Genomic DNA, 15,062 nt, shown 5'->3' on the forward strand with positions numbered 1-15,062 from the left:
GTCTTGGGTTGACCTAATTTATCTAAAAATGTAATATTTTAAAAATATTTGGGGGGTTTTCACACTGTTTTGAAGTAATTGTTTGGCTTTGTCATTGTAGATACAGCACACGTTTCTGAAGGGCTTAAAACACAATACGCGGTGTATTTGTCTTTTACAGTTTCATCATATCAAAGTCTACAGATAATGATGAGAAGAGAAGGCTGTATTTAGAGGAAAACATATCGCAGTGTTTGTTTAGGCACCGTTTTCCGCGTACTCGTCTTGGCCGGTTGAGTGAGATTTCCACACAGACGTGTTGTCATAGAAACTGATCCTGAGTCAGTACTGTCCAATCATACGACGAGACCGCACGTCAGTGTGGAACAGTAACAGCTGATCGGAGAACAGCACAAGAGGCGGATTCAATATCCGGTGTGAAGGCGAGACAAGCACTTCGTGGTCTCTTGTGATTGGTCCAGAGCGTTCGCTGTGGACCAATGAGCGACAGACATCTGTGCAGCCACGCGCTTCTCCCGAGGCACGGATAAACCCCGAGAGCAGCAGAGCGCGAGCACGAGAGGGAGAGAGGGAGTTCCGTGCGGGCTTAATTCCACAAATTATCAAAAATGCAAATAATTACTTTATTCCAGTTTGTTTCTGCTGCATTATTGGTATTGGCGGCCAATGCAGAGGTGTACTTTAAAGAGCAGTTTCTGGATGGGGGTAAGTGAATCATTAACGTGTCATGGTTGATTTGTAGGTCACAACATTAATGAGTGACATTAAAATGTGTTGTTGAATGAAAAATTAATAGAATGCGATGTTTAATTATACTTTTGTTTTGCTAGAAAAGTGAATCTTATTACTTATTAGCAGAATTGGTTTATGCATAGTTTGCCAGAGCGAAAATGAAACCATTAAAAAGTATTCTTTCTTTCTTTCTTTCTTTCTTTCTTTCTTTCTTTCTTTCTTTCTTTCTTTCTTTCTTTCTTTCTTTCTTTCTTTCTTTCTTTCTTTCTTTCTTTCTTTCTTTCTTTCTTTCTTTCTTTCTTTCTCACAATGTATGTTGTAGTACTGAAGAAGTGCATTATAGTAGATGGGTTGTTCATTTACTTTTAAGAAAATAAAATAGATTTTTCGGTTTAAAATATATAGTTTATATATTAAAATGAAACTGTAGTTATCATATACTGTAGGTTGCTTGTATTTCATTTGATTGTACTCCTTAAAGTTGACAAAATTAACAGTTAGCATATATACACATTTTTGCAATTTTTTCTGGGAAAACAGACCAAAGGTTCTGATGACTCATCTTGCACCCAGGGGCGTGTCCAAATGTTTGTCCAATAAAAAGCTCTCTTGAATGAGAAGGCCACACCCATTCGGCCCATGCAGCTGGACAGGAATAGAAAATATCAAATGATGTACATTGCATTTACTAGGTTGTCATCATCCAAGGCCTTGTCTAATTGTGTTATTTCACAAGATAACTTGGTATTTAAAAGTTCCTTTTAAACAAATTTTATGCCAGTATATTAGGCATTGCCAATGCAAAATAAAAGCAAAACTTGCATTTGTACGTGCAAACTGTTTGTGTCTATCTAAGGAGTTTGCAAGAACAGGAAGTTTCTTGCCAACTTTATTATTCCACAAACTTCCTTATATATTCATTAAATGCATGTGGAATGTGCCACCCGCATAAATTCCTCTCATTTCCTCTTCGAGTTCATAGATAAAGAGCTAGAAAAAATGCCTTCTTGTACAATTTGGGTTGGTAAGTTAGTTGAGGATGAGATGTAAATGTTGTTTGAATGGAAATCAAACTCATTCTTGGTCACAGTTGGTGTGTGTATGTGTGTTTTTATTGTGCTTCTAACTTTTATTCTCTGAATTCTCAGATGCCTGGAAGAGTCGATGGGTGAACTCAGAGCACAAGTCTGACTACGGGCAGTTTAAACTGACCGCTGGAAACTTCTACGGAGATGCTGAGAAAGACCAGGGTAAGTGCTTGCATATGATTCGCTCATCCCTAAAAACGACTAGTTTGGTTCAGCAAAGAAACGAATGCTGATGATTTGCTTCTCTGCGTCCACCAACAGGGCTGCAGACCAGTCAGGATGCCCGTTTCTACGCCACCTCAGCCCGCTTCGATGCCTTCAGCAATGAGGACAAATCTCTGGTGATCCAGTTTACCGTCAAACACGAGCAGAAGATCGACTGCGGAGGTGGATACGTCAAAGTCTTCCCAGCCGATCTCAACCAGGCTGACATGCACGGAGACTCTCAGTATTACGTCATGTTCGGTACGTCCAAGTTAACGCCTATGTAAATGGATCCCAGCAAGCAATTTTGCATTTAAAAGACGTCTAATAGTCGTCCAAACACAGCCCTGACGTCTAGGCTAAAACAAGGCCAAATTTGGGCTGTCAGTGAAAATGTAATAGATGTGTAAACCATCGCCCGAGAATAGACGTGTCATCAATTAGATAAAGAAATGAAATGAGTGAAGAAATGAAACCAAACACCTTGTAATCATGGTTTACTTTGCTGACATGATGGGATATCACACATCTCGCAAGTTATTTTGGCAAAAGCGACATGGTTATTTTGGCTTGAAGTGTTACTCATAGCCGTACTATATCTGGTCTAAAGTTAACCTAGCCGATGAAATGACGGATATCGCTTACTGGGATGTGTCTGTGAAAATATATAGTCTTTGGTTTGGTAATTATATTTTCTTGTCAACAGGGCCTGATATCTGCGGCTACAGCACCAAGAAGGTTCACGTCATCTTCAACTACAAAGGCAAGAACCACCTCATCAAGAAAGAGATCAAATGCAAGGTGAGTTAGTGATGTTAAATCCAGAATAGTCATGGGTTTGAAAGACAATTACTATTCAGTATCGATATCTGTTTAATGCACTGACACACTAGGGGTGGGCGATCTGCCGATTTTATGTCATGATCAATCTCGAAGACGTCCACAAGCGAATTGTACTAGAGATCGTGATCTTTTATGTCCTCGTTAATAATGTTAAAATACAGCTATGACTGCCTACTGGATGGCTTTTGAAAAACTATTTTACAGCAGGAGGGCTGTGCGATTTAATCAAATTATAGATTATTAAATCAAATTAATCGATTTTGGCTTCCAATGATTTATGAAAACGTGATAATCAAGATCATTCCTATCGTCTAAATGCTCAAATATACACAGAAATATGTCAAAATGTCTGTCCTTGACGAGTATTCACATAAAGTCAGTCAGGTGTGTGTTAAATGAAAGAAATCTGATGCGTGTAATTATATTAGATCCATGCATTCGGTCGTAAAGCCTAAAGCTGCTGTCTGTGTCATTAATGTTAAACAAAAGACGAAGACAAAATCACTCACTGCTCTTGACTGAATAACTAGTAGTTTTAATAAGAAGAATCAATGCATATTTAATTCATAAAGTGAAGACTATGCAGTGTTTTAAAGTTTAATTCAGGGGTTTAAAGTCCATTGGCTTGTTCCAGTCTGGATATTCTTGATAGTACGTCTCAAAATTGGGAAGATCACGATTCAGGTCGTGGATCGTGATTGTTTGTTATAAGATCGTGATATGAAATTTTGGCAAGATTGCCCACGCTTATCTGACATTATCAGATGAGAACTAAATTAAGCTGAATAATGACACTATTATCTTCTGTAGAGCTATTTGTATTTGAGCTTGTTTCACATTTGATGAATTTAATAACATTAACACTGTTGTTTCCTGTTTATTAATGCGAAGCTGAAAACAACAGGCCAATCAGAAGAGAGGCTCATGAATATTAAGTAGACAGGGTCTTGGCAGAGCTCCTGAGAAAGGAGCTGTAAAAATATATTGAGATGGATTTTGGTACTTATACCGCAAATATATATTCTTAAGGACATCAAAACCTAAAATAAAACTTCAGAAAGGCGTACAATAAGGAATACATGCGTTCACTTCATACGTGATTTACTGAATATTCACTATATATTCACAGGGATGTTTTAAAAGGCAAATTCTGAGTATTGTATTGATCGTAATGTTTTTTTTATTTTATTTTAATTATATATTTACTACTTTTTAATTAGAAAAACTAGTATTTAACTAGATTATCGCTGAATTTTAAATCTTGAATTCAACATTTTATAGTCTGTTTTGCTACTATCACTAAAGTATTCGTTTGATCATTTTTATAACATTAACACTGTTGTTTCCTGTTTATTAATGTGAAGCTGCTTTAAATAAAAAGGAAATTCACACCATCTGTGAGAATATTTACAGAATAGTAATAAATGCATGCTGGGATGATTGAGAGTATCTGTAAAATCTGACTAAATTAACTCTATCTTTCTCTCCAGGATGATGAATTGTCTCACTTGTACACACTGATCCTGAATTCGGATCAGACGTACGTGGTGAAGATCGACAATGAGAAGGTGGAGTCCGGCTCTCTGGAGGAGGACTGGGACTTTCTACCCCCGAAGACGATCAAGGACCCTGAAGCCAAGAAACCCGAGGACTGGGACGACCGTGCCAAGATCGACGACGAGACCGACACCAAACCTGAGGTTTGAATCCTGACTCACATCACCAATGATGACACATAGCCTGGTCAGTTTTCATGAACTCTGCTGTCTGATGTTGTCAGGACTGGGATAAGCCTGAGAATATTCCTGATCCTGATGCCAAGAAGCCAGAGGACTGGGATGAGGATATGGATGGAGAGTGGGAACCTGCCGTAATCCCAAACCCAGAGTACAAGGTTCTTCAGATTTTCCTTCTAGACATTTCTGCTCTGTGAACTGTTGCTACTTCCTCCTCAGTGTTTTAGGCTTCTGGTCTTACTTTATCATTTTGTTACGGTGCAGGGTGAGTGGAAACCCAAACAGATCGACAACCCTAACTACAAGGGCGTCTGGGTGCATCCTGAAATCGACAACCCTGAATACACTCCTGATTCCCAGATCTACAAATTCGACAACGTTGGAGTCCTCGGGCTGGATCTCTGGCAGGTTAGACAGTGCCTTGGTGTTTCCATAAAATAGCCATCATGAAAGCTTTTGCTGTATCCCATTAACATTACAAGTGCACCTCATTATAACATTTTAGAAAAATGCAATTCATGACCCTTTAAAAATACTGTTTTAAAGGTCCCATATTGTCAAAAGTGAAAGTGAAACTACCATATAAGTTTCAAAACAGTCGATCCACAGACAAACGCACACAGCCTGCATAAAGTAGAGCCGTTGTGACTTCTGTGTAAGTGTGATGTCAGAACTACTCAGTCACCGCCTTCAGTCTCCACCCCCACCAATGATGGGTCACTCAGAAAACAACAGGCCAATCAGAAGAGAGGCTCGTGAATATTAAGTAGACAGGTTCTTGGCAGAGCTCCTGAGAAAGGAGCTGTAAAAATATATTGAGATGGTTTTTGGTACTTATACCGCAAATATATATTCTTAAGGACATCAAAACCTAAAATAAAACTTCAGAAAGGTGTACAATAAGGAATACATGCATTCACTTCATACGTGATTTACTGAATATTCACTATATATTCACAGGGATTTAAAAAAAAAAAGGCAAATTGTGTTGATTGTGTTTATTTTTATTATATATTTACTGCTTTTTAACTAGAAAAACTAGTATTTAACTAGATTATCACTGAATTTTAAATCTTGAATTCAACATTTTATAGCTTATTTTGCTACTATCACTAAATTATGGTTCCTCTCACACATTTGAGCCATTTCAGAGGAATTACTAAATAGTAGAGTTAAAATAGTTCACAAAACCCATACACATTTTTGTTACTTGAAGTAAAATAATCATTAACTGAAACAAAATACAGGGGAAACATTTCTTATTTCTATTTAGTTTAACTTGAAGTACTAAAATGACTAAAACTACATTCGAAATATAAACAAATGAATTATAATAAAATGACAAAACCACAACAAAATTTACAAAAACTTTAAAAACGAAAGACAATAGAAAGTGTGTAAATGTGTTTGTGAAGTTCTTCATCACACTTAAAGGAATATTTCACCCAAAAAATGTACATTATCCCATAATTTACTCGCCATCCGATATGCACATGACTTTCTTCTTTCAGCCAAACACAATCTGGGTTATATTTAAAAAAAAAATATATATATATATCCTGGATCTTCCCAACTTTGTAATGGCATTGAATAGTGTTGGAAGCTCCAAAAAAGCGCATCCATCCATCATAAAAGTAATCCATACGGCTCCAGTGGGTTAATAAAGGCCTTCTGAAGCGAAGCCATGCGTATTTTGTAAGAAAAATATCCATATTTATAACTTCACTGACATCACTGGCTTCCAGTATAGCTATACACACATACACGGTTATTTTTTAATATAACTCTGATTGTGTTTGGCTGAAAGAAGAAAGTCATATACACCTAGGATGGCTTGAGGGTGAGTAAAATATTCATTGTTGGTTGAAGTATTGCTGTAACGCAGTGTTTGCGCATTGAACCACTAAGAGGCGCTGTTCACCCTCCCTCAAATTCAGTTCAATTCAAGTTTATTTGTATAGCACTTTTCACAAAACACACACACATGTAATTAGTGAAACGGTGAAGTGTGTTAGGCAGCAATTACAACAAGATATTACAATATTATTACTGTTGGTTCATTGAGGAATAAGAACTGTATGTGTCCAAATGCACTTGTTAATCATGTTTTGTTTCTGTGTTTGTCACTCCAGGTGAAGTCCGGCACTATTTTTGACAACTTCTTCATCGGCGATGATGTGAAGGAAGCGGAGGATTTCGGAACTGAAACATGGGGTGCTACAAAGGTACAAGATGCGCATACACACAACCACTCTATAAAGGCCCAGGATTCTCATATAGCACACAAGGCTGTCAGTGAAGGCATGAAGATTTAGAAAAACTAATTCTCTCTTCCAAGCCTAGTGAGCTGCATCACTGTCTAAATAGTCTGGCGGCTACCTTTTATCCTCATCGGTATTTGATTTGAAATACAAACAGATTGAGTGTATCGCAATTTTAGCATGTTGCTAAACTAGTGAATATCTTAAAGGAACACGCCGACGTTTTGGGACTTTAGCTTCTTCACCGTCTCCCCCAGAGTTAGATAAGTCCATACATACCCTTCTCATCTCCGTGCGTGCCGTAACTCTGTCTGACGCACCCACCGCTAGCCTAGCTTAGCACAAAGACTGGAGGTAAATGGCTCCAGCTAGCATACTGCCATAGATGGCTGTGTCTCATGTGACCTTGTTATTTGTACACGCTGTGACTATACAAATCACAACATGTAAATAGGAAAATGTTGGCGTTATTTTGTCACTTATTGGGAGCAGTATGCTAGCTGGAGCCATTTACCTCCAGTCTTTGTGCTAAGCTAGGCTAGCGGTGGGTGCGTCAGACAGAGTTACGGCACGCACGGAGATAAGAAGGGTAGGACTTATCTAACTCTGGGGGATACGGTGAATAAGATAAAGTCCCAAAAAGTCGCCATGTTCCTTTAATAAGCAATAAAAATTAATTTTGACTAATTGTCTGTCGTGCCACAGGGTCCCGAGAAGAAAATGAAGGAGGAACAGGATGAGAAGAAACGCAAAGAAGAGGAGGAGAAGAACAAGGAGCAGAGCTCAGAAGCGGATGAGGGCGAGGATGATGAAGGAGAGGAGGAGGAAGAGGAGGACGAGGAGACGGAGGAGCCTCAGGAGGAGGAGGAGGGAGGCGAGGATGCGCCTCACAAAGATGAACTGTAAAGCAGGAAGCGTTTATCGTCCACATTCCGCGGTTTCCAGGGAAGCGACTGCAGTGCATTCATTCTAAACATGACACTCTTAGAGACGGAACTGATGATGTCATACAGGGTCAAAAGGGCGTCTGGAAGTTCTCAGCCCATACATTTAATTTGCAACCATTGACCAATAATGAGCCAATTATTTTTTTTTTTACTTTTTTTTTTTTTTTTTTAACGAATTGTCTTTTCTTCTATGGTACCAGGAGTCAGATATGTGTAACATCTTCAAGTACTGATCTATGATCAGTTTATTGTGCCTTTTCATGTTTGCAAAATCGATGCCCAATAATATTAGTTAACGAGACCGTGTTGGTGGCGGTTCAATTCGGTTGGTTTGAAGGAAATTGGACTGAATTCATGACGTTTGCATGAATAATTACATGTTACGCAGTTGTTTCTCCACATTGCAAAAATGTGATGAGCGCAAAGTGCAATGAAACGGAATAGAAGAGGATGTTGATTATTTTTGCCCTATTATCAATAAGAGATGAATCAAATCACAGGCTGGGTTACAAAAAAAATGGACTTAGTTTCTGAAACATGAGCAGAACAAAATCATTTTTGTGTAAATTGTTCATAACAATTTACACAGAAAATTTCTTTTGCTTGTATTTCATGAATAAGGACCAATGAATGTTTGTACTGTAGTGCAAATGAAATTCACAATGGCATAATGTTCCTTTGGCACTGAATTTTTTTTTTTTTTTTTTTTTTTTTCTGTTATGATGTGCTGTGGTGTTTATTAATCTCCTAAACAAGATATTCAGTTAAATTCCTTTTATTTTCCAGCTCTATTTATTACAACAGAAATGACCTTACAGATTTTCAGCGGCAGTAACCTTTGTGATGTCCAGTTTGTAGCTGATGTAAATCTCTCTCTTTTATTTCTTTTTTTTTTTAAATAAAATCTTTTGTTACTTGAAAATAAAGGAGCTTCAATAAGGGATGTGGTAATGTTTGCAGCGATTTTCAAGGCCACGTTAGAGTAAACTAGTTGTCTACACACTGTGATGTTCAGATTGGATTAGTACTGAAAATCCTGTTTAGTGACATTAAACCACCTTTTTACATGTTGAGAGTTGTAATTAATGCCAAAGTTTTAATAAATAACTTTATTGTAAATGCAGTTGTAATATTTTGAGAGTTTGAGCACATCTTGGTTTCATAGTACAGAACGTTTTGATATAGTTCACGAATGATTATTCACACCGAAAGAAGAGTCCATGCTTACACTAAACACACATTTCCCATAAGCCTTTTTGTGGTTTCATCAGTTCTAATGTTGATTATCTGACATTTTTGTGGTTCATAATATGAATTGCACTTAAAAATCGCAAACTACATCCCTGTTTAGCTTTACGAGATAGTTTTCCTGTTTCAAACCAACTAAAAAGATTTGAAGCAGCACATGTGGTTGATATCTGCTTACAGACTGTATGATTTGTGCAGATCTCACTGAAGCGAAGGAAATCTGACGGTTTCACAGATGTCTCAAAACATTATTCAAACCCCTTTTTTATCATTTGAACTGCACACAAGCTGGTAAAATAAGCAGTAATAGATTAATACATGAACATGGTGGCTTGCATTATTATCGCCATCTTTATCCATAATGGCCCCGGATGTCTTGCATTTCCATCACTGATTCACAAGATGGAGACATTTTACAGCAGAATACTGTGAAGTGAACTGGTTGGATGTAAGTATTTCTGGTAACACTTTATTTACACTCTCATTGTAACATATGTTGCATGCAGTTACTATAATAACTATATAAATTATGCATAATTACACGCAAATAACCCAACCAAACTCTAATCCTAACCCTATAGTAAGCATAGTTACTTAATATTACTCAGTTAATTACAGTGTAACAAAGACACCTTAAAATAAATAACAGTATTTTTTAAGTAAAGCACTTCTGATACATGTACTAAATTGTACTTTTTCCCCAACTAAACTAAACGTAAGCTTAAGCTTCTTCTTCAAAATAACACAATTTATTTAAAGTTAATATAATTTAGTGAAATTAACCACCACTGTCATATCAATTAAATATGGAAGCTTGTTTCCGCCACAGAATAAAACATTTTAAAAGATATTTATAGCGACTTTATATCGCGCGCAATTCTGACATCTTTTCTCAGAATTGTGAGATATAAAGTCACAATTGAGATATAAAGTCCAATTCTAAGATAAAAAAGACGGACTTTTTTTTTTTACCTCAGAATGATTTATATCTCACAGTTCTGACTTTATAATTCGCAATTGCGACTTTATATCATGCAATTCTGATTTTATATCTCCCAATTGCGTATTATAAAGGCAGAATTGCGAGATATAAACTATTCTGAGGTCAAAAAAAAAAAAAAAAATTATCTTAGAATTGGACTTTATATCTCAATTGTGACTTTATATCTCACAGTCAGAATTTCAAGTATATTTCTCGCAGTTGCGAGTTTATATCTCATAATTCTGACTTTATATCACGCAATTGCGACTTTATAACACACAATTGTGACTTTATATCACGTAATTCTGACTTTATAACCTGCAATTGCGACTTTATATCACGTAATTCTGACATAAAAAGTCAGAATTGTGAGATGTAAACTCGTAATTGTGAGAAAAAAAGTCAGAATTGTGAGATTAACCTTTTTTTATTTTTCACTCTGTGAAAAACTCTAGCTTCCATAATTATATGATCTTACTTTAATCAATTAATAACTTTTTTCCACAATTTGACATTGTCTGTACGCGCTCACGAGAGACTCCTCCTGTGCGCGTGCTCGTGAATCAGGAAATATGGCGGCGCTCACTCCACTCAGTCAGGTAATGACTTTAAAAGTTGATTAGAATCAAAATTTAAATAGCATTTTCAGAGAATTTTTCAAACTTATGTTCTCTGGTTGTATAGAAGGCTGTTAATACGTCTAGTTTAAGTATAAACACATGAACGCTGGGTTTCTCATGCGAAACGCGCGCGGTAATCGATTGTTGTTAGCAAATATTTCTAACAATTAATTTATTCTTTTCAATTTTGTCTAGTAATATATTTTATCGACGTCCAGGAATTGATAACTGACCGATTTGCTCTCTCAAGGACGCTGTTTTGCAACTTTTTGACTTGCTTTTTGTCTTGACAGCTGTAACACCCACGAAACTGACACGAAACTGCTCAGTTTATATGATTACTGTCAGTGACAGCAGTGAATTGTTCAGCATTTTGTTCGGAAACATAAGTCTTATGTGTTATGTCAGTCAGCAGTCCGGTTGTTTACAGTTTCTTTAAAGAGAGAAACCGGTTTTCAGTATGTGACGTCATCAATGCCCCTTCCATTAATCATATATAATTTATACATCCAGATATTTACTGGAAAAATCATATGACTGTAATCTATTGATAAATATCAACATGAATAATAACAATTGCAAACAAAAGCGATAGTTAAACATTAGGATGAGGGGAAATGTGCTGATTTTTTAAAATGAAAATAGTGCCACAATATATATATATATATATATATATATATATATATATATATAAAAATAAGTACTCAATGGTATACAAATACACTTTTCCTTCTTTTTCTATGGCCCAAACATGGTTTTGAAAAGCTTTATGCTGATCACACAAACTGGCAAGTTCATTATATTAGTAACACTTTACCAACACATTTCTCATTATTTTACGTTAGTTAAAGCGTTAACTAATAAGCGAAACATTAGTATTTATTAAGCTGTTCATTGTTAGTTCATGTTAGATCAGGTCCATTAAAGATACAACTTTTGATTTTAATTAAACATTGGAAAAATTAACATTAAACTAAGAGTAATAACGGCTTTAGAAGTATTTTCATTGTTAGTTAACAATGAAACCTTATTGTAAAGTGTTACCCTTATACTGTATAATTGTACTGCCCTTTTCTTATTATTATTAATTTTCCATTTCATATTTCTGCAGCTATCAAGTGGAAACCCCACATATGAGAGCTTATACAGACAGGTAAATTCAACGTTTACTTCCTGAAGGGGAGAACCTGTATAGAAATGTACAAATGCTGTTTGAAATGTAATCAATAAAGCCCGGATATTATGTGCTCCCAATGTCGGTAATCCGTATAATGTGAATATATTGGCTGATACTGATGGCCTTGTTGTGTTTTAGGTGGATCCAGGGAACACTGGGAAAGTGGGCGCTGCAGATGCCGCTCAGTTCTTGAAGAAATCGGGTCTTTCGGACAGCACACTGGGTCAGGTGAGAGAAAACAATCACATCTCTGAACATCTGGAAAGCCTTGAGATCCAACTATTGGTAGGAAATGACTGTGTGTCTTTGCCTTTCTTCGCAGATCTGGGATCTGTCAGACCCTGAGAGAAAAGGTTACTTGGATAAAAAGGTAAATAACCACTGATTCATGTCAGAATAGGCATTTGCAAATTATCTTTGCCGTCATATTGATATAATTTCATATCGGCTCTTCATTCGTTTGGAGTCACTTGTGGTTCGGTTTGTTCGTTTGGTCCGGAAAACAACAACAACATTTAGTCCTTATCGTTCACATTATGAAGTAAATCCATCCCTGGCTATTCAATAGTCTGCAAGTCTGCATGTTCTGCTTGTCTCTGTGTGAATGAGCAGCACAGTTTCATCTACTACACACACTGAAGCACACGAGACGCTTCTGGTGTTTTTAGTGCCGCCTCACAATATGAGGACGTAAACACATGAACTTCATCTGCAGAGCTGCTCTGAGAGTCACTTCACCACCATTTCATTTGAGGAAACTATCTTCAGATACACACAGGCACTCGAAGGGCTTCACTGGCAATTTAAATTGAAGAAATTATGACAAATACATTACTTTATGTACAGTAGAATTGTACTTCTCAAAGTAATAATAATACAACAGTCAACCATTTAGATACACAAATAATCGGATTTGGACTAAAAGTATTCTCGTCGCTTGATAAACGTAAGGTTGAGCCACTGTAGGCACTTGGACTATTTTAAACATTGTCTTTACTAACTTTCTGGGCCGGCAAGTTTCACTAACAGAGAAGCCTATGGAGGAGTGAGACAGCTCTCAGATTTAATCAGAAATATCTTAATTTGTGTTCTGAAGATGAACGAAAGTCTTTACGGGGTTTGGAACAACATGAGGGAGAGTAATTACTGACAGAGTTTTCATTTTTGGGTGAACTAACCCTTTAATTATTAGTTGTAGATAAAGCTATCTGTGTGAATGCAGTGGATTTGTGGTGTTTTGAGTTTAACTGCAGTCTCTATTAAGGGTTTCTTTACTGCCCTGAGGCTGGTGGCTTCCGCTCAAGGAGGAAGTGATGTCAGTCTAAACAGTCTAAGCCAGAACACACCCATCCCTAAACTTGTGAGTATTGTCACTTTAGATACCTGTAGATTTGATCTGAATAGCATGTGTAATATGAAAGATGCGGTGAGCATTTGCTTTGTGGATAACATCTGAATGCGTCACATCCTTAAAATATCTCGAATCACCATCAGCCACTTTTACTTTTGACTTTTAATCACAGTTAATATGTTTGCATGCTGATTTGTAAGTCGTTCTGGATAAAAGCATCTGCTAAATCAATGCATGATGTGTGTAAATGTGTGTTTTGCAGAGAGACACCGGCAGCCCGTCCCTGAACATCACAACCTCTGTTTCTGATTCCAACTGGATAGTGAAGGTACAGAATTACTGGAATAAAATTACATTTGTGATTGAAAACTCATTTATACGCTCTCAGATTCTCTCACCCTACTTCATTGTCTCTTTTCCATTTGTGTTTGGCTTCACCAGCCGGAAGATAAAGCAAAGTATGATGGGATATTTGAGAGTCTGTGTCCAATTGGTGGGATGCTGTCAGGTGATAAAGTGAAACCGATCCTCATGAACTCAAACCTGCCTCTCGATGTGCTCGGAAAGGTGAATGTCTGGCATTACTTTGTAATATAGGCCTGCACTGTTATAGACATTTCAGATCAATTCATTTTTCCTGATATTGTACTGATATTAAAGCCATTGTTTTATCTTTTTTGTTGGTTTAGTTTTATAAACAGCATTTACAGGTTTAATCTAGAATTGGATTCAAGTGAAATCAGGCACATAAAACATCAAAATATCCTGTAGAAATGATGGGTAACTGTTTAGAAAAATAGTGTACTTTTTTGCTTTAAAAACATACACTAAAGTTGAAAAGTTTGGGGTCATTGTGATAAAAAAAAAAAAGAGAGATAATATTTTATTCAGCAAGGAGGCATTAAATTGATCAAAAGTGACAGTAAAGATATTTAAAATGTTACAAAAGATTTCAAATAAATTATTTTCTTTTGAACTTCTGAAAAATAATCCTGAAAAAAATATATGAAGCAGCGAAAACTGTTTTCAACATTGATAATAATCAGAAATGTTTCTTGAGCAGCAAATCTGCATATTAGAATGATTTCTGAAGGATCATGTGACACTGAAGACTGGAGTAAAACTTTAACTTACTGATGTTTGAACGGTAGTGTATATACAGTACCAGTCAAAAGTTTGGAAACATTACTATTTTTAATGCTTTTGAAAGAAGTCTCTTATGCTCATCAAGCCTGCAGTTAAAAAAAACAAAACAAAAAAAAACAGTAATATTATGACATATTATTACAATTTAAAATAATTGTTCTCTTTTTTTAATATATTTTAAAATGTAATTTATTTTTGTGATGCAAAGCTGAATTTTCATCAGCAAGTACTCCAGTCTTTGGTGTCTTATGATCCTTCAGAAATCATTCTAATATGATGATTTGATACTCAGTTATTATCAATGATGGAAACAGTTGTGCTGTTTTATATATTTTTTTGGAATACTTTTTTCAGGATTCATTGATGAGTAAAACGTTAACAGCATTTATTCATAAAAACAGCATTTATTCAAAATAAAAACATTTCTAACAATATAAATCGTTACCATCACCTTTTATCAATTTAACGCATCCTTGTTGAATTAAAGTACTAATTTCTTAAAAAAAAAATAGTTATTGTTCCCAAACTTTTGAACGGTAGTGTATATTGTTACAAAAGATTTCTATTCTAAATAAATACAGTTCTTTTTAACTTTTTATTCATCAAATAATCCTGAAAAAAGTATCTCAGGTTATAAAATGAAATATTAAGCAGCACAACTGTTTCCAACATTGATCATAAATCATCATATTAGAATGATTTCTGAAGGATCATAAGACACCAAAGA

At 36.0% G+C, this 15,062-nt stretch overlaps 3 protein-coding genes across 4 annotated transcripts in view; 2 read left to right on the forward strand and 1 right to left on the reverse strand.

Annotated features, from left to right (window-relative positions):
• The window catches only part of LOC311292270 (lipoprotein lipase), a 632,457-nt gene that overhangs the window by 394,279 nt on the left and 223,116 nt on the right, over positions 1 to 15,062 (reverse strand). The window lies entirely within an intron of this gene.
• calr3b (calreticulin 3b) lies at positions 421 to 8,930 on the forward strand. The gene is made up of 9 exons (XM_084410847.1): positions 421 to 705; positions 1,881 to 1,982; positions 2,082 to 2,285; positions 2,731 to 2,825; positions 4,358 to 4,567; positions 4,648 to 4,761; positions 4,868 to 5,011; positions 6,736 to 6,828; positions 7,570 to 8,930. Exons 1-9 carry the CDS (start codon positions 609 to 611, stop codon positions 7,768 to 7,770), a joined length of 1,260 nt encoding a protein of 419 aa, XP_084266973.1. The 5' UTR covers positions 421 to 608; the 3' UTR covers positions 7,771 to 8,930.
• eps15l1b (epidermal growth factor receptor pathway substrate 15-like 1b) overlaps positions 10,579 to 15,062 on the forward strand; it is a 59,571-nt gene continuing 55,087 nt past the window's right edge. For both annotated transcript variants that reach the window (XM_084411894.1, XM_084411895.1), the window contains exons 1-7: positions 10,579 to 10,640; positions 11,773 to 11,814; positions 11,977 to 12,066; positions 12,161 to 12,208; positions 13,103 to 13,198; positions 13,452 to 13,517; positions 13,631 to 13,756. In XM_084411894.1, coding sequence (XP_084268020.1) covers positions 10,614 to 10,640; positions 11,773 to 11,814; positions 11,977 to 12,066; positions 12,161 to 12,208; positions 13,103 to 13,198; positions 13,452 to 13,517; positions 13,631 to 13,756 — 495 coding nt within the window. In that variant the 5' untranslated portion in view covers positions 10,579 to 10,613. The remainder of the gene's footprint in view (positions 10,641 to 11,772; positions 11,815 to 11,976; positions 12,067 to 12,160; positions 12,209 to 13,102; positions 13,199 to 13,451; positions 13,518 to 13,630; positions 13,757 to 15,062) is intronic.

Source organism: Rutilus rutilus (genome assembly GCF_951802725.1).
Source record: "Rutilus rutilus genome assembly, chromosome: 6".
Classification (NCBI taxonomy): domain Eukaryota; kingdom Metazoa; phylum Chordata; class Actinopteri; order Cypriniformes; family Leuciscidae; genus Rutilus; species Rutilus rutilus.